General features: G+C 40.3%; 1 protein-coding gene and 1 long non-coding RNA gene across 2 annotated transcripts in view; one reads left to right on the top strand and one right to left on the bottom strand.

The window, feature by feature from the left end:
* LOC119494636 overlaps window positions 1-16,491 on the bottom strand; it is a 16,990-nt gene extending 499 nt beyond the window's left edge. The window contains exons 1-2 of the long non-coding RNA XR_005208260.1: window positions 16,099-16,491; window positions 12,711-12,933 (exon numbers count right to left, since the gene is read on the bottom strand). This is a non-coding gene — a long non-coding RNA (uncharacterized LOC119494636). The remainder of the gene's footprint in view (window positions 1-12,710; window positions 12,934-16,098) is intronic.
* Window positions 1-19,688, top strand: part of pcsk1 (proprotein convertase subtilisin/kexin type 1) — a 20,516-nt gene extending 828 nt beyond the window's left edge. Inside the window, exons 2-14 of the mRNA XM_037780515.1 lie at window positions 2,945-3,049; window positions 3,159-3,281; window positions 6,944-7,090; window positions 9,102-9,178; window positions 9,895-9,983; window positions 11,759-11,931; window positions 12,182-12,394; window positions 12,509-12,609; window positions 12,746-12,979; window positions 14,605-14,762; window positions 14,860-14,993; window positions 15,079-15,240; window positions 18,268-19,688. Of these exons, the coding sequence (XP_037636443.1) occupies window positions 2,945-3,049; window positions 3,159-3,281; window positions 6,944-7,090; window positions 9,102-9,178; window positions 9,895-9,983; window positions 11,759-11,931; window positions 12,182-12,394; window positions 12,509-12,609; window positions 12,746-12,979; window positions 14,605-14,762; window positions 14,860-14,993; window positions 15,079-15,240; window positions 18,268-18,693 (2,142 nt within the window). The 3' untranslated portion in view covers window positions 18,694-19,688. The remainder of the gene's footprint in view (window positions 1-2,944; window positions 3,050-3,158; window positions 3,282-6,943; window positions 7,091-9,101; window positions 9,179-9,894; window positions 9,984-11,758; window positions 11,932-12,181; window positions 12,395-12,508; window positions 12,610-12,745; window positions 12,980-14,604; window positions 14,763-14,859; window positions 14,994-15,078; window positions 15,241-18,267) is intronic.
* Window positions 19,689-20,389: the final 701 nt, after the last annotated feature.

The following is a 20,389-nucleotide window of genomic DNA, read 5'->3' as shown; positions in this document are numbered from 1 at the left end:
AAAATACATTATATAGCTGTTTTTCCACCTTTCTTTTACATTATCTTACTGATTTGTTTTAATGCACTATTTATTTTTTACATACATTTTAATAAACATAGTTTTTTGCCTAGATGAATAGACTTAGCAGGTTACAGACAAAGGAATAGTCACACTAAATACAATTAAAGGCACTTGTTAGGAAAAAGGCTATAATAGACTTGTTGACACTTTTCCCAAAAATGTCTGTCTATAGCTGCTACAAGCACAGAATGCAAACCATAACAACATGTGAGTGAAGAACAATAAAGCTAATTCACTGATTTTACAATCATGTACAATGTACAAACCTCACATGAGCAGATCAGGTCCCAGAATTAAAAACATACTGCATGAAACTGTTACTGATGATACTTTAGACAGTTGATCAGCAGTAAAAGGCTGTTTTTTAAGAATGCATTATAGTTCAGTTAAAAAACGGCCTATGAGCGTAATTTAACAGGTTTTCCTTTTTATTAACAGTAAAGCACTGTTTTTTTTTAGCAATAACAGGTTAATACTGTTGAAATCCTGCTGTAAATTAACAGCAATTGTTTACAGTGTACAGTAGGCACCAAACAAAAGCTTATAATTATTCTAAAATGAGGTGGCAGTTTTAATGGCTATTTGGCATGACATCAAAGCAAACATGGTTCCTGAATAATGTCTCATTTTCATATCAAACATCTCATTTAACAGCAACAGAAAGCAAAATCATGAAATGTTAATGCAGCCTGCAGCCTATTATCATCTGTGGAGCCAATAGCTGTATCTATTATTCTGCTTGTGCTTGATAAGGCCATAACTGTGTGCTTTTTTTTTTATGATAGCCCAAAAAGCACACAGTACATTTTTCCAGCAGCACCAGCTGCTAAATTAAAAGGAAGGAGGATTTAATCAATCTGTGACTTACTGTTGTTTACACACTTCTGATAACTCTGGTTCTCATTTCCCCTGTTCTGTATACGTACCTCCCTGCATGTTGTTTTCCTAGCATTTCAGACTGACTAATGCTGTCTTGTCCTATACAAACACATTATGAGCTCAGTCTGAATCATCGATATGAAACCTGTAGCTCTGGACAATGATTAACTGAGCTGTCATGGATACTGAGGCACACCGGATGCTGTCTTCTTCCCATAATCACACACATTTTCAGTTTTCATTAGGGCTGTCAATCAATTAAAATAGTTAATCATGATTAATAAGATTAATCATGATTAATCGCAAGTTAATTAGACATTTATTTATCTGTATTTAATACTCTTATCAACATGGGAGTGGTCAAATATGCTTGCTTTATGAAAATGTATGTATATATTTATTATTGGAAATCAATTGACAACACAAAACAATGACAAATATTGCAATACAGCATTTAGTATAAAAAACATGGCAAACTGAAGCGCCACAGGCAACAACAGTTGTCAGTGTGTCAGTGTGCTGACTTGACTATGACTTGCCCCAAACTGCATGTGATTATCATAAAGTGGGCATGTCTGTAAAGGGGAGACTTGTGGGTACCCATAGAACCCATTTTCATTTACATATCTTGAGGTCAGAGGTCAAGGGACCTCTTTGAAAATGGCCATGCCAGTTTTTCCTCGCCGCAATTTAACGCAAGTTTGGAGTGTTATTTAACCTCCTTCTTGACAAGCTAGTATGACAATGGATTCCTTATGTTTTCTAGTTTCAAATGATACCATCATTCTAGCTTTAAAACTCAGTTTTTTATATTACATCACATTCATTTAAAAGACACTTCTGTTTAAAGCGATTTACAGTAAAAGCATCAGCCTCCAAAAAACAACAGTTAGCCTAGATGTCCTGTGGAATGGACACATTGTGACTTTGCTCCAGTCCATAGCATGAATGTATTTATTACATGCTTTACTTTCCCCAAAGATGCATGTAAAGCATCCGCAGCAGTAAGGGTGTAAGAAAATATCGATACACATGAGTATCACGATATTATGTTGTGCAATACTGTGTAGATTCTCCAAAACACTGTATTGGTTTTTAATTAACCTCTTAAAAATCTGATGCTATTCGATCTTTCGGGGGCTGTAGCAGGTTTTAAAGCTCGAGTGAAGCTAGGCATCATATGAAACTAGAAAACCTAAGGAATCCATTGGTACCAACCATGTCAAACTAGCTTGTCGCCAAGGAGGTTAAATAACGCTCCAAAGTTACGCAAAGTTTTGGCGAGGAAAAACTGGCATGGCCATTTTCAAAGGGGTCCCTTGACCTCTGACCTCAACATATGTGAATGAAAATGGGTTCTATGGGTACCCACGGGTCTCCCCTTTACAGATATACCCACTTTATGATAATCACATGCAGTTCGGAGCAAAAATATGCAGCTGTTTGCGTGTAGTATAAATGTGTTTTTGCCCATTCTAAAATGAGAATGATTTCTGGTGTGTTTTTTATACTATGACCGTTTTACTAAAGCTAAATTTAAAAAATCAAAATATATCGCCTTGCTTACAGTATCGCAAAATATCGCAATATATTGAATCGTTACCTCAGTATCATGAAATGTATTGCATCGCCAGATTCTTGCCAACACACAGCCCTACACATTGTGCTTTGTTTGTTTTCATTTGAAATAAATGAAAATAAAACCTAAAAAATACGAAATTTCTACCAGTAATTTGATATCCAACTATGTTTACCATCCACTTAATAGAAAGCACTACACAGTAGATCAAATAAAGGCAGAAATTGAGATGCAACACTGTAGTGATGAAACCATTTACTATCTTTTTTTTCTGTTGCTCCCCCATAAAACTGAATTCCCGAGGCTTTTTGTGAGAGATAATAATGTTTCCAGACCTGTGCGACAGGCCTCAGCGACCAGATGGCTGGTATTATGTCATTTCCCATCAAATATTCAGCCCGTCTCATGCCTTCCTCTCTGCAGATCGGGGCCCTGGAAGACCATTTCTTGTTCAAACACCGCAATCATCCTAGCAGAATGAAACGGAGCGCCAGCCACATCACCAGGCGGCTGTCGGAGGACGATAGGGTGAGTGGCCACTTTTCTCTGTCTTTGGCTTGTCCTGCTCCATGTGCACCAATCATTTTGTCTCATTTTAAAGAAATGTCTCCTCTTGTCTGTGTGTGTGTGTGTGTAGGTGCTTTGGGCAGAGCAGCAGTACGAGAAACGTCGCAACAAACGAGCATCCCTCGGGGGCTGCAGGGACTGCCCGGTGGATAAGCTGTTCGATGATCCCATGTGGAACCAGCAGTGGTACCTGGTGAGTCTCCAATAAGGCTTCAATATGTGTCACACACAACACAAAGCAGCAGATTGTCTCAGAAAGTACATGAGAAATTCAACAAGTGGCTCAACAATTAATCTAGTTCTGGCTGGTTTAAAGATGCCTGCACACATTTAATAAAATATGTGAACACTGTTTGCTTTCAAGAGCTCCAAAAAGCACAGATTTGGGTTGATATCCAGCCTACTGGTCATATGTTGTGTACTTCTGTTCAGCCTTCTGTTTGCATGCAGCTGGTCTGTTCTCCCCTGAGACTCACTGAAGCCCTGCGAGTGCTGGACAGCTCCACACTGTCCACGGCTCTGTCCTCACAGGGACCTCCAGCAGGAGGACATTGAGTGTGTGTGTGTTAGCATTTGTATGTGCACACAGGGGCTGTGTCATAAGTTTGCATGTGCATGTGTGCGGAAATGCAAAGAGGGGGAACAACATGAAAACAATGAAACAATAGCATGCTATCAAGCAGCTCCAGCCAAAAAAGCCATTTGCTTAATTGGTCACACAGTCCGTGTGGAGATGAGAGGAGAGGAGAGACTATAATCCAGCAGGATGGACGAGAGTAGAGCAGCGTGCATTAAGTCCCAATTTACCCCAGAATGGGATGGTTTAGCCCGGTGAGGCCAAGTAGTAGCAGAGAACAGTAGATTGTCACAGCTGCGCTTCCAGATCCATTACTGACACTTTCTCTTTATCCTGACCGTAGTCTGATCCTGACTGTTACCACTTTGTATGACATCTTTACTCATTTTGATCCATAAGCTCAGAATGAACTCCATTGACCACAGCACATACTGTACATGCTACAGTAGATAGAACAGTGGTTGGACGCATTTGGGGGAAAATAGAGGATGCTGCTTATATTTTCTAATCTTACCAGATCAAACCAACCACAAGTTACTCCATTAAGGCTTCAACTACAGTCTGCAGATTACTTTTTTTCAATTAATTGAATAATCGTTTGGTCCATAATAGTATTGACGAGAACCGTGATATTTACAAAATGAAATATTGTTATCATGTTAATAATATGGTAATATTGTGTAAATAATCCAGCGTCTCTTATACCACATTTTTGTACGGTTATGGTCACAGTCTCTCTCCACCTCCCTATACACATTTGCCAAAAAAGAGAGACAGAACACACAGTAAACAAAGTTGAAGATTAATTTGAATGATAGCATTGTTTATTTTTTCAAAATTTTCTATAGATATCGCAATAATTTTGTTATCGGGAATTCTTTTGGCCACGATAATCATGTAATGAAAATCAGATATCGTGACAGTCATAGTCCATAATAAAAGTCGAAAGATATTTAATTTACAGTGACATGAAATGAAAAAAAAAAAACTGCAAAAAAATTAGTTAAACAATTAATCAATTATCCAAAAAATGGCTGATTTCTGTTGATTGTCTAATTGATTAATTAATTAACACCATAATCAACTGTAATTCTGACCAAGTATCCTAATATGTTGCTGTAAGTATATTCATACCAACATGTAACAATTACCATTCATCTGATTTTAACTAACTTTAACTGATTTTAACTAATTCTAACTATATATATATATATATATATATATATATAGTTTTGCATCAAGTTTTTTTAGTTTTGATTTTTTAGTTAATATGTATTACACATATTTATTTATTTATTAATTTATAAATTAATTAATTTATTAATTCATTTATTTATTTATGCATATACAACTCAAGAATAAATCTAAAAAATATATTGTCAAAAGACAATTCATGAAGCTTTCTTTTATAGGCCTGATAAAGAGATCACAACATATTCACCACAATCTATCTGTTAAACTGCAGGAACCAAATATGATCTCTACTATCATATATCATTCCACATCACAGAGATTAATGGGTTAATCAGTTATTGATTTGATCAGGCTGACGTGGATGTGTGTCACATCAGTTTTTGTGCTGTTCAGGAGGGCTAGAGGCACGCCCTGATGTGCTCCTAATGAGGATCCTTAAATAAACAATAAACAGCAGTACATTCAGGAAAGAGAGGCAGATGCACATCAGCATCCACTTCTCCTCCGCACCTGCACTAACAGAACATGAGTCACACGCTTGCGGGGAATAAGAAAACAAATTGAGATGAATCATTTTTTGCCGATGAGGGATGATGACACTAATGGAATTGGCCTTAAAGTGCCGCTTAGTGTATTTCCACATCATGCCCGTGCCTGCCTGTGTCACTGCAAGAGCCACGTTACGCTTCATATAAATAAAAAAAGCATTGTGAGTCATTCTCCTTGTCTGTCCGGCAAGGACGCAGCTATGTAGAAATAGTTGGATGGAAAAAACAAGCCACTATGGTGTGATGTTATTTTCTTGTTTGCAAATGAAGACGCACACATGATAATGAGAGAAAAGGGGTAGAGGTTAGAGGACAAGTGTCAAGCCGTGATGACATCAGAGCGAGGGTGGAGCTGGGCCCGAGAGCAGGATGAGTGTCTTTATCTATCACGAGTGGGAGCCTGATAATTTAATCAGGGAGTGACTCATACTTGTAGCTTGAAATTGCTCCTGCCTGCATGGCTGTGTGTGTGAGAGAGAGAGAAAGAGAGGGAGAGTGTGTGCAAGTGTCAGTGTGTGTTAATTGTGCATCGAGGGATCTCATCGTGCTTTGACGTGTGTGTCCACCACTCACTCGTTTTATATGCGAAAAGCTACAGAGAGACTTGCATAAGCTGCTGCTGTGTGTTTGCTGTGCACCATTAAAATGTAAGCATGGCAGGGCCACCGAGAGCCCCTTCAGCTGCCACCGGCATCAACAAGTGACTCATTTGGTGTTACACCAAAACAGGCGAGCTGCAGATATATGAGCTGGTCGGGAGTGAAATCCTCTCAAGCAAATTGCTACTGAAGCACATTGTGTGAAAATGTGACATCTGCTGTGTGTTTACATTGAGATTTGTGTGGAGCTAGAACTGATATCCAGAAAGAGAGAGTGAGAGAGAGAGAGAGGGGTAAAGATGCTATAGTGAGAGGATGGGGGGTGAAAACAGGGAGTCAAAGAGGGAGCTAAGGAGAGGAGGAAAAAGGCGATACATCACAGGGATGAGTCACGTCTTGAGGTGGCGTTCTGCAGTGTCTGTGCATAATGCGCAAAGAGCGAAAGAGCAATGTGAGTTCTTTTTTTAGTCTTAGCTCTGAATCATACCCTTCCCAAAGCAAGCAGGTCCCTCGCTCCCTGCTGATTTCCCATTTAAAACAGGCTATTTTATAGCCTTGGAGATGCATTTCTAAATAATCCCACAGGGGGATTGAATGTGAGTCGAGCCAGAAGAACTGTGGGCTGATACACAGCACATAGGCACTGTAGAAAGAATCTCGTGGGTGAATCAGTAGAGTATAAGACAACACATTAACCCGTATCATTATGACCTTCTGGCAGCAATCTGCCTACAAGTGGCTATAGAGGAGGGGAGGACTCGACAAGCTAACAATCAAGTAATGAATGTCTGTAAAGGTCAGAGGAAGAACAGGCAGGAGTGAGCTGGAGGACTGTGGCTGACCTTTTTAACATATATGATAATTCTTAAAGAGCCAAGCGCTCTATAAAGATAGAATTACAGATGTGTGTAATTTTGTCATTTTCTTTATCTTCCAGCAAGACACGCGGACATCTTCCTCGCTGCCAAAGCTCGACCTGCATGTGATCCCCGTGTGGCAGAAAGGCATCACGGGGAAAGGAGTGGTCATCACCGTCCTGGATGACGGCCTGGAGTGGAACCACACAGACATCTACTCCAACTACGTAAGACACCGTTTCCATGGAGACAGCCTCCGTCGTCTGGGCCTGCCGTTGCCACAGCAACGCTGCTGGTGACACCTTACAAGGCGATTCATAAAGACAGTAATAGATCTTCTATATGATAACGTCTAGAGCTTTTTTGCTTTTTAATTCCTGGATGCAAATCAGGCATTTTTTGCTGTAATGCTAATTTTAACTCTGAATGTGATGCAGAATGTGAAAACATTTTTTGACAGTCTGAAAGCGGATGCAGATAATTACAAGCCGATGAAAGCGAGCATGACTGAATGGGAGCTCGACGAGGTTGCATTTTGGCATAGTTTCCTCCTGTTGAGAGGAAACTCGAAAAGCCTTAAAAAGCCCCATCTGTGGTTTGGTTTCAAACAGTGCTGCTGCTCTCAGAAGCCGCCGCCTCGCCTCGCCAAAAGAGCGGAAGGGGAAGAAAGGGATTGAGGGAGGGAGAGAGGCAAATAATGTATGACAACAGGGCTGATGGAAACAACTCCCACTGTAATTAAGTTAACGCTGATTAATCAAAGAGGCTCAATCAAGCGAGACGCTCATCCTCAACAATCAAGGCGTGTGAGCGGCGTGCATTTGCATAACTTAATAGCAGTAATTCCAAAATGACAGGCACGGGCAACTGATTTAAATCGGATATTAAAGCGGTTACTGTGAACCAGAAGCTGAAAGGAAGCATTCATTCTGACTTCCTCTTTAATAAGAACATAATTTGTACATCTAATTATATTTTAGAGTGCAGGGGAATAATGGGAAAGACAAAAACAGACATGACTTGCAATATCACACACAGATGTAGTGGCCATTTGTAGGAAAAATCAAAGTCAACTTAAATCAAAGGGCCACTGAAGCACCATGGGTACTGTATGTGGTGTACGCAGGCAGACAAGTCCATTGTCCATGCAAAGGTTCTGTTTGTTATGATTTATTTATCCAAAAACAAGCAAGCAAACAAAAGAACAAAGAAATCCTAGCTGTCGCTACCTCACTTGGTAAAAAAATGTAGTCCCACCCAGGTGCATGCTGGTCCTATAGCTACCAATAGTGTTACCCAATTTGCAAACAAAACAAAACTAAATACTAATTCTGCAAAAACTAAATAAACTAAACAAATAACTAGCACTAGCAAAATCGAATCTAATTAAAGTAAACATCTAGAATAATAAATCAAACAATACTACTTATTTTTAACGCTGTCAAAGTTAATGTGATAACGCGTTAACGCAAATTCGTTTTAACGCCACTAATTTCTTTAACGCGTTAACGCAATCAAACTTTCAGAGGTTGTAGCGGGCTCACTTTTAAAGCTAGAGTGAAGGTACTGACATTATATGAAAATAGAAAGCCCAATGAATACATTAGTGCCGACCAATGTAATACTAGCTCCAAAAGCTCCAAAGTTATACTAAATTTTGGCGAGGAAAAACTGTCACGGACATTTTCAAAGAGGTCCCTTGACCTCTGACCTCAAGATATGTGAATGAAAATGGGTTCTATTGGTACCCACAAGTCTCCTCTTTACAGACATGCCCATTTTATGATAATCATATGCAGTTTGGGGCAAGTCATAGTCAAGTCAGCACACTGACACACTGACAGCTGTTGTTGCCTGTTGGGCTGCAGTTTGCCATGTTATAATTTGAGCACTTTTTTTATGTTAAATGCAGTACCTGTGAGGGTTTCTGTATCACAGCATTTTTTAGTTTGTTGAACTAGGACACAACCCTAGTTTTCAACAACAGCATTTTCAAACTATCTGAATGTTTCAAAAGACAGTTGTTGACTAGCACCCCTTCATCCTCAGAGTCAATCAATACGTGTCGTTTCACTATTTCTCTACACATCCCTCTCTCCTCTTGTCACCTTTGATATGTGTCTCCATGACAGCAGATTGGCTCTGACAAATGTGCGTTTGGAGCGTTCGTCACTGACGTACACTGACGTACACTGACGTCATCAATCCTGATCAATTTTCTGTTTGTTGTTTTTAAAGGATGCAGCAGCCAGCTTCGACTTCAATGACAACGACCCCGACCCTTTCCCCAGATATGACTCCACCAATGAAAACAAGTGAGTTAACTGTTGAGAGGTGATATTGTGACATTACCTGGTCATTTTGTGGTTTGGGATTGGTTATTAATGGGGTGCAACCAAATATAATAACAAATAAGCATTAAGGAGGCACAAATTAGTTGAACATAGAAGCTGATTCTGCCAAAGGATTCTCCTGTTTCTCCTCTCCAAGTGTTTCTCTCTACCAGACCTGAAGTTAATGACTCACCCTCTGCTAGCTGATACACACACACACACACACACTCCTCTCCGCCAGCAGCCCTGTGCTCTTTTGTTATCAGCATACTCAACAGTTCAACGCCTATTCTTCCAGATGAATAATTGCAGAGCCACACAAACAGAGAATTGCCATGAACCCCGTCATCACGATCGATATTTTCTGCTCTAAACATGACCTTTTTACGAGAGGAGTTATGTCATCAAACAATACAGCGGCCTCCTGTAATGAGCTTTGCATTCTATGAAATAATGAGGGCAGGTAAAACAGTTAAAAATAACCATTATAAAGGGAAACACAAAGCAGTGAAATTGCTGCCAAGAGCAGCACGGGTAAAGGAGCATTTCTTTTGTGCAGAATCATGTAAAAGTATACATGTTTGTACAAAATCACACCTAATAATATAGCTCTGGCTCGATGGATGTGTGGAATTGATGCAGGATTAGTGATTAAAAGAAACAATGAAGTGTATACTGAATATGTGATTTGTTCTCAGACATGGGACCAGATGTGCTGGGGAGATCGCTATGCAGGCTGACAACAATAAATGTGGTGTTGGAGTCGCATACAACTCCAAGGTTGGAGGTAAGAGTTTTTCGTATTCGTGAATATCTATTTGTGTATTTCAGCATGCTACATCACATTAAATGTAATTTATGTTGTATATAGAGACTTGTCAGAGTAAAATGTTTATAGTTCTGGTTGCTATGTGGTATTTAAATCATTATTAATCAAATCAGAGTATAAGATCATGAAAACTAGAGGCATAAACTCTGAAAGCCTTTGTTCAGTGGTGGAATGTAACAAAGTACAATTACTCAATTTCCTACTGTGCTATAAGCACAATTTTGAGGTACTTTTATGCTACTCTACTGTATACTTCTACTCCACTACATCTCAGAGGGAAATATTGTATTTTTTACTGCTTTAGTTAGTTGTTATTTTGTAGATTTAGATTATTTATTCAAAATATAAATCAACTAATAAAAAAAAAAAAAAAATGGTCCATATGTACCAGCTGATAAACACATTAATGCATTACTAATTATGATGATATAATATGATATTATAATATAATATGTAAGGGATAATGTACAGCGAGCCGTCATTGTTGTGAAATAAACCCTGACAGGAAGGGAGGATGTCTTGCATCGTCCTGAAGGGGTTTCTTTCACAAAAATGACGCGCTCGCTCTACGTAATCCCACTTATTACACGGCTACTGACTTAAGAAATCAATAATTTGACACAAAAACGGTCGACATCAGAACTGCGTCCATAGCAACCATCTGTTATAAAGAAATAACAGACTGTAGAACGCTGTGATTGACCAATCAGAATCGAGTATTCAACAAAGCCATGTAATAATATAATATAATATAATGTAAAATAATATAATATATAAATGATTTACTTTTATATTTGGTATTTTAAGTATATTTTGATGCTAATACTTTTGTACTTTTACTGAAGTAAGATTTTGAATGCAGGACTGTTACTTACTTACTTACTTACTAACAGAGTACTAAACAAAAATGGAAAAAGAAAACTAGTACTAATAATAGAATTGATAGAGTAAAGACATGTTTGGTGGGTGCTTGTGTACTATACGTTTTAAACAGACTACAAAAGAAAAGGACACAAAGAGAGAGTATTCATCAAGTACTTTCGTTCTGAGCACTGCTGTTGGATACCATGGCTGCACATCTCTGGATGTTATTGATTTTTTTTATAGCCAGTAGTGAAGGAAAATGGAGATCTGATTTTTTACACCAGATAATTGCATAACGTCACTCTCCAAATTTACTGAGCTGCAATCCACCCAAACAATGGATTTGAAATATTAAGACTTAAGACTGCAACATCTGAAGGGTGGCCAGCTGGTTCTTAGTGCATCTTAAAACACGAACATCACAAATCCTGCTGTCCTAAAACAAAACCATTATAGTCATAACCTTTAAATTAAAGGCTTTAATACATTTCATTTTCTCTTTATTTACTCTAATAAGGTAGTAAATTGCAACATTTGACGACCTCCCTGTCCATAAATTGATGATACGTCCATGATTTTTAATACCAGTACATGATGAACTAGAAAGACGCTTGGAGAGCGCAGACCTCCGGCAAGGCCTAATGCCCTATCTCGCGATGTTATAAATAAGTCCAAATGTAATGGGTTATTCCTTGGCCCATGCTACACCCTTCAACCAAGTTTCAAGAAAATTGGGCCAGTTATTCATCCGTAATCCTGCGGACAAACAAACAAACAAACCAAACCGAAAACATAATCTCCTCGGCGGAGGTAATAACCAATCAGGTAACTAACTGGACACTAATATTCCTGCCTCTCTCTCTGCTCAGGCATTCGTATGCTGGATGGGATTGTGACTGATGCCATCGAGGCCAGCTCTATTGGGTTCAATCCCAACCATGTGGACATCTACAGCGCCAGCTGGGGGCCCAACGACGATGGCAAGACCGTGGAGGGCCCCGGCCGCCTGGCCCAGAAGGCTTTTGAATACGGTATCCAGAAGGTAAATGATGAACACAGGCAGTTTATAGTCACATTGAGCTGGAGTGATCTCAGACTGTGGTTCCTAATGGCAGCTATTATCTGCCGCGGTGATGGGAATCAGATAGAACAAAATCAATACGGACATGTACTCAGCTGCTAGGAATAAAGCCACTCATCAGTGTAAACAAAGATATACATTGGATAGTTTATGCTGGAGTTCCTTCTTGTCGTCTTCATCTCTCTCTCTCTCTCCGTTTTTACCTCTGCAGGGCCGTGGCGGGAAAGGCTCTATCTTTGTTTGGGCATCAGGTAACGGTGGGCGCCAAGGTGATAACTGTGACTGCGACGGTTACACCGACAGCATCTACACCATCTCAATCAGCAGCGCCTCCCAGCAGGGCCTGTCCCCGTGGTACGCCGAGAAGTGCTCCTCCACTCTGGCTACAGCGTACAGCAGCGGAGACTACACCGACCAGAGGATTGTAAGTAACTACGCCTGGTATGTTAGTAAGTAGTAGTAATAGTAATAGGTATTTTTGTTATTTAAGGTTATCTTAATACATTCATTTCTTTTTATGTTGCTTGCTTTCTTTCAGACGAGTGCTGACCTGCACGACGAGTGCACTCAGACTCACACTGGGACGTCGGCATCCGCCCCCCTCGCTGCTGGAATATTTGCCCTGGCACTGGAACAAAAGTATGCAACTCTGCACCTGCTGCTCACAATCTGTGATATTCTTAATGCAATTAACAATGGATTTAAAGTCTTTTGACACCTCTACATCAGTAAATACTCACTGGTCTGCCTCCCTGTCTATCTTCCCTCCCTCCAGTCCAGATCTTAACTGGAGAGACCTGCAGCACATCGTGGTCTGGACCTCAGAGTTCGATCCTCTGGCCAACAACCCCGGCTGGAAGAGGAACGGAGCAGGGCTGATGGTCAACAGCCGTTTCGGCTTCGGTCTCCTCAACGCCAAAGCTCTGGTGGACCTCGCTGACCCGGCCACGTGGAAGCATGTGCCTGAGAAGAAGCAGTGTATCGTCAGAGATGATTCTTTCCAGCCCAGGTATGTGAATGTCTCACAGCTGCTCTCGTCTATACCTTTTGATTTTTGTTTGTTGCTTTGCCAACGGCCCAGGATCTTTGGCCACAGTTTTTTAAAGGAACAGTGGGTAACATTTCATGGGATATATTGGCAGAAATGGAATATAGTATTCATAACTATGTTTTCATTAGTGTATAATAACCTGAAACTAAGAATCGTTGTGTTTTCGTCAGCTTAGAATGAGCCCTTCATATCTACATAGGAAGTGGGTCCTCTTCCCGGAGTCTGCCACGTTGCTTCGCCATGTTTCTACAGTAGCCCAGAATGGACAAACCAAACACTGGCTGTAGACACATTTGTGAAACTGCTGAAAAGTGAGCCGCAGAGTGCATAACCGCGGTACCGCCAGCCGCCGTCTGACTTACGTTGCTCCTAAAGTAGTGTTATTATGGTGAGGATGGCCTCTTAGCGGGCGATTACCACGGTTTTGCACTCTGTGGTTCACATTACCGCAGTCTTGGAACGGGAGGAGTGAGTGGAGGGGTACTCAGTTGGTTGCAATCTGCAACCACACCACTAGATGCAACCAAATCCTACACACAGTACCTTTAATTATATGGGGGTTGTAACTTGTATGGATAATCATGGTTAAGTTTATGACCCAATGCAAAACTATTAAAATTCACTGTTGTAGACCACACAACTTTTTTCACATTTTGACAAAATATCTAATTTAAGACAAAGAGATCGAGATGGAGCTTTATTTCCTTTTGTCCTGACATTTTAGGTCCTAGACAAGCAAACAGATGAAACTAACGTGTGTTATTAAAGACGCATCTGTTGCTTTTGGAGAGGAGTCATGACAATAACAAGACTTAAGCCTGGGAGGGTTAGCGCTTCCTGTGCCATTAAAATGAATCAAAATGAATTAAATAAAAATCATGATTCTTCATGATGACAGCTTGAGGTCAATCATCAACTCTGAACACTCATAAATGCTAATTGTTAAACAATGGGATTAAATATCTAAATCCAAAAGCTGCCAAGCACGCGACTCAAAGGAAATAATCCCCCCTTCTGTTGTCTCAACAGATGTTCTGTTTGCATCCCTTTAAGGATGAATGACACGAGAAGATCAGCTGCTACACTTTGTCCTTGAAACAACCTTGTGATTTCACATTGTTCCACCTGTAGACAGCAGAGTTCTTCTGTCTTCCTTTAAGTGTCCATTTTGCAATTTATCTTTGGATTATGAGACTCAATAGCAACGACACCCAGTTTCCCCATTACCTTGCTACATCCCCGTCTAATCCCGAGGATTTGGCTCTACATTTCCGTCAATGCTTAGTGGTCTAACCCTCTCCAGCTTTATGCCAGCTTGCACACGGAAATCCTTTCATTCATGTCTGGGAGGGATGGGGATTAACTGTTTTTGCAAATGAATGACCAAATCTGCATCTATGAACGCTTAAATATTTCCCAAACTTTTTGGATTGTCATTGAACTATCACAGTATAATATGTAACGTGTGGAGCAGTAGTTTGTTTTTTTTCCACCCTGCTGTTGTTTCCCAGACAGTAATGACAACATGTCAGGGAACTACTGTTTGTGTGTCTCATTCGCTGCTATTTTAATGCGTCCCACAGGGAGCTGAAGGCAGCGGGGGAGATCACTATAGAGATCCCAACCAAAGCCTGCGCCGGGCAGGAGAACGCCGTCCGCTCATTGGAGCATGTGCAGGTGGAAGCCAGCATCGAGTACACCAGGAGAGGAGACCTGCACATAACACTCACCTCCCCAGCCGGTTAGTGACGTGCACATACACGTACACACACACAGAGACACACACATTTGAGTGGAATGTTCTCAACTGATCTATCCCTTTTGGATTTTCCCATCAGGCACCAGCACAGTGCTGCTGGCTGAGCGAGAGAGGGACACGTCCTCTAACGGCTTCAGAAACTGGGACTTCATGTCTGTCCATACGTGGGGAGAAGATCCTGCTGGTACCTGGACCCTGAAGATCACAGATACTGTGAGTTAAACACATTATTTGTCTGGTTTTGTATTAACTGCTGAGCTTCTTTCTGAGGTCTAATCAATGTTGTTTCGCCTCACAGTCGGGCCGTTTGCAGAACGAGGGTCGGATTTTGAACTGGAAGCTGATTCTTCACGGGACGTCAGAGAAGCCAGATCACTTGAAGAAACCCAGAGTGTACATCCCCTACAACGCTGTGCAGAACGACCGCCGTGGCGTGGAGCATATGGATGACATGTTGGAGGTGAGGACAAGGCAACAGGATTTAAAACTAAAGGTCAATAACAACATAAAAACCTGGTTCAGATGTAGAGGAAAGGAATGGGTGGAAGGTATAATCGATTAGTTGTCAACTTTTAAATTAATCGCCAACTATTTTGATAATCGATTAATCGGTTTGAGTAATTTTTTCAAAAGAGTCAGAATCTCTGATTTCAGCTTCTTAAATGTGAATATTTTCTAGTTTCTTTACTCCTTTATGACAGTAAACTGAATATCTTTGAGTTGTGGACAAAACAAGACATTTGAGGACGTCATCTTGGGCTTTTGGGAAACACTGATCAACATTTTTCACAATTTTCTGACATTTTGTAGACCAAACAACTAATCGATTAATCGAGAAAATATTCAGCAGATAAATTGACAATTAAAATAGTCATTAGTTGCAGCCCAAATACAACAAGACTAAGAGTCCATAGAGCAGTGCTCTGAGCTCTGTCAAGCATGCTAACATTGTCCCAATAACAGTGCTCACATGCTGATTTTAAGCAGATATAATGATGAACTTATTCACCATCCTATAGTTTAGCATTTTAGCATGCTAACATTTGCCAGTTATCATGAAACACAACGTACAGTGTCATTAGTTTTGCAGATATTTGGTCAGAGAAATTTTGACCTGATGATGGTGCTTGAGGAAAAGTCACAGGATCACTAAAGTGGATGCAATTTATCTGGAGAAAGACGTGATTGTCTGAACAAAAGTTCATGACAACCGATCAAACAGTTGCTGAAATATCTCGGTCTCAAATAAAAGGTTGTGGACCGACTGATCTAAAAACCTGAAAAACCTTTGCTGAACCTGAGTTGTTTAACTACTCACCTTGATGCAGTCATGCAGCAGTGTACCCCGTGGTGTGTCAGCAACACTATGTGACATCACTGTTGGGTGGTTACAGGTGCAACAAAGCACCTTTCTGACAACAATCGTGACTTAAATGACTCCCAGTAGCACATAATTACAAAAACCTCAAGTAAAAAAGTAAAATCTACAGACATAATCAATACAGAAGGGTCTTTATGTAGTCGGATGAATATTCTAGATTGGCTTTTTTCACAGAACACATTTTGACTCACACAGTAGGAAAAGCACAGGTGTAAATAATGAAATTAATGACTACTGAATTCCATCTAGCTGCTTTAGAACAGAGCTGTTCGTTCAGAGTTCGTTAGTGTTATTAGTAACACCTGTGCTTTTCCTGCTATGCCAAGCGAAAATGTCTGCTGTGAAATAGGCCTGTTGCTAAGAGATGAACAAACTTGTTTGGGTCTGATTTGTAACATGAGATCGGTACATACTGTAACAGCCAATGTTCCTCCTACGAATGCAAATTATGTTATGTCAAGATCTGTGATAAAAATCATAATCATTAGAAATGAATCCAAGGACAGAGCAAATGTGACAGATTATTGGAAATACAGTAATAATTAGCGCTATCAATCGATTAAAATATTTAATCGTGATGAATCGCAAAGGGAGATTTGTCAAGTATTTAATACTCTTATCAACATGGGAGTGGGCAAATATGCTGCTTCATGCAAATGTATGTCCATATTTATTATTGGAAATCAATAAACAACACAAAACAATGACAAATATTGATATAAAACCCTCACAGGTACTGCATTTAGCATAAAAAAATATGCTCAAATCATAACATGGCAAACTCAAGCCCAACAGGCAACAACAGATGTCGGTGTGTCAGTGCGCTGACTTGACATATGGTGCCTTCTAAATGAAACTCGTGAACTCGTGTTTAGAACATGGGAAGTCGTGTACACGATATGTTCAAGTGGTTAAGTCATGAGAACACTGCTGCTAAGCAACGGCAATATTAATGTTACTGTCGGCATCTAGAAGCCACAGAGGAAGAGGAAAAAGATGAGGTCTTTGGGAATATCAGCATTTTCCTCAGACATATTATAAAATTGCCAAGAAAAAAAATATACAACTCAAATAACAATATATTAACTTATTATGCACCAAAAAATTAACTTCCATGGGATTTGGCATTTCTCACAACTTCAACAAACACGTCACAACTTTTGAACTCTGAGTTTTCAGAAACTTCCTACGAGGTTGTGAATACCACAAGAAGGGGGCGTTCATATGACCCCATTTGAAGGCATCATATGACTTGCCCCAAACATGTGATTATCATAAAGTGGGTATGTCTGTAAAGGGGAGACTCGTGGGTACCCATAGAACCCATTTTCATTCACCTGTCATAAGGTCAGAGGTCAAGGGACTCCTTTGAAAATGGCCATGCCAGTCTTTCCTCGCCAAAATTTAGTGTAACTTTGGAGTGTTATTTAGCCTCTTTCATGACAAGCTAGTATGATGGTTGAGACCAATGAATTCCTCAAATTGATGCCAGTATCTTCACTCTAGCTGTGAGCCTACTGCAACCTAAAAATCACAAGTTGCATTAATGTGGTAAAGAAATTAGTGGCATTAAAACAAATTTGCGTTAACACTTTAATATCACATTAACTTCGACAGCCCTGATAATAATATAACATATACAATGAGGTGTGGTACACACTCACACTTACTTACTCACAGTGACACATGGCATATTGTTTATAGCAGTATATTATGTACTCTCCAGGACATTTGAAATGAAACAATGACTATGAGGTTAATGTGTTGACTTTGTTGACTTGTGTATTTATATTCATATTTGGTGAAAAGTGTAGAAATAGCAGCGCTTTGTGTCACCACAATGTTAGCACAAAAGTGCACATTGCAGTTTTTATATTTTAAATCCATTGTGCACAGAGCCAACTCAATAAAAAAAATAGGCCACTGTCCAGGTGCTTTGGGACTGCATTGATTTTTTAATGCATATTATTATGACTGTAATATGATGCCAACATAAACAGAACAGAACTCAGTTATGTTGTCTATCTTTAGATGCACTCTGTGGATCATTTTTATCTCACACACCGCTAACCTGCCTCCTCTCTGTCTGTCTGTCTGGTGACCCAGGAGCCCACTCAGGCCTATCCACCTCCAAAGACTGAGACTGCACACGCCTCCCTTCCTTCCAACCCAGAGAAGGAGCCCAAAAAGCTCTCAAACCCCCCCTACTCACCCTCCCTGGCCCTGCTGCGTCTCCTTCAGACGGCTTTCAACAGGCAGACCCCCGTCCTGCAGCCGCCCCAGTCCGCATCCAAGGCCTCCTCCGCCTGGAGGAAGCAGCAGCAGCCGGACCGGAGCCTCTCTTCTCCTGCAACGAGACTCCCCCCTCAGAGGTTATACCAGGCCCTGGACATGATCAACAGGTACCGCGGCCCCGAGGACAGTGTCTACAGTGACTACAGTGACGGCTTCTACAGCACCAAGCCGTACAGGCACAGAGATGACCGGCTGCTGCAGGCGTTGTTTGAGATGATAGATGATGACCGCCAGTGAAGCCCTGGAGGAGACGGGAGGAGGGGAGGGAAGAGGAAAGGAAAGATTAAAGGGGGAAGCAGGGTGATGTGTTGGTTGGGGAGCAGAGGAACAAGGCAAAGAGAAGAGAGAAAGCAGAGGGATGGGACCGGGCGCTGGAGGAAGTGGAGGAGAAGAAATACAGGAAAGAGAACTCTTCCACTCACTTCTGTTTTACCCCCCAAAATGCTGCATATCTGATCTCTTTACCTTCATTTACCAGTCACCATTCATGAATTAATTCTGTCATTAGGGCCTCTCTGCTACAAACTGTACCTCCGTGTAGTGAAAGTAAAAGCATTTAAATCATAAGAAAGGAGGGGGAGGCCTCGTCTCTCTTCTCCTCACTGCCTGCTCAAGCATGCCACCTTTAGAATCTAAGTTTTGTATTAATATCTATATATTATATCTATATATTATACAAAGACAATGATTGTAATATGGTTTTTGAAAACACTTGACATCTGAAAATCTTCACCTTTTCGTTTCTATTCATATCTACATGTTCTACATACTTTCCATACGTTTCACTATTACGGGATTCACTTTAATCACTTTAGAGGACAAGATGATCCTTAAAAAAACTGACATAAAGTCGTGAAATTAGAGTCAGCATACATTCAAAATGAAGCGAAATTTAAAAAATCTATTTGAAATGTTTGAACTGTGTTGACAAAGAATTATTCTCAGGGTGTCAACAAAGCTCAAGAGAGTAACAGAATCATATTCTGGAAGTATTAAGAGAAATATATAAAGAGTGTGAAAGATTATATATACTATAATACAGTTGTACCAATACACTATTAAAGAAGAGAAACCAACCTCTACTCTGGTAACAATTAAAGACAGATGGGAAGTAGCGAAATATTCAAAGTGAAAAAAATTACAGATTAAAGGGATAGTTTGGGTGTTTTGAAGTGGGGTTGCATGAGGTATGTATCCATAATAGGTGTATTACCTATAGTATGTAATGGTCAACGTGCAGGATCACCGACACTGGAGCAAAGCAATACAGTGCTGTGGACGGGGCCGGCAGCAAAACTTATTTTAGCAACCTAAAAGAAAGGCTCACCTCAAAAAATCCATATCCGTTTAAGTGTACACTATATTTAGAATATGTTCAGCGTTTTATCTTGCCGTCAGAAAAGCCCTTTCCTTCTCCTTTACGACGGGGAACTGAACTGAAGGTGAAACTTATCTATGCTCTCGCCAAAGCCAGCAGGCTCAGATGACGCCGTCACAGAATATTCGAAATATAGCGTACACTTAAACGGATATCATATTTTTCAGGTAAGCCTTTCTTTTAGGTGGATAAAATTTGTTTTTCTGCCGTTCCCGTCCACAGTACTATATTGCTTTGCTCCGGTGTCAGTGCTCCTGTTTGCTTCTCCAAACTGGTGGCGTGCCGACCGTCATCTACTGTAGGTAATACACTGACTATGGATAAGTACCTCACACAACCCCACCTCAAAACACCCGAATTATCCCTTTAATCTTCTTCTTGTGCTATTTGTTTAATTTTGTATAAGTACAATGCTGCATTAAATGAAATATTTTTCTAAGGATCCTCATAGTTTATGGAGATAATATATACAGTATCAAACCCTTGAACAGTTTATTTTCTTGTGGCGTAGTTCTCTCAATAACTGCAAAGTTATCATGACTACAAACGAACACT

Source organism: Sebastes umbrosus, chromosome 1 (genome assembly GCF_015220745.1).
Source record: "Sebastes umbrosus isolate fSebUmb1 chromosome 1, fSebUmb1.pri, whole genome shotgun sequence".
In the NCBI taxonomy this organism is placed as follows: Eukaryota; Metazoa; Chordata; class Actinopteri; order Perciformes; family Sebastidae; genus Sebastes; species Sebastes umbrosus.
Note: the sequence above shows the minus strand (reverse complement) of the source record. Positions and strands in the feature narration are given on the sequence as shown.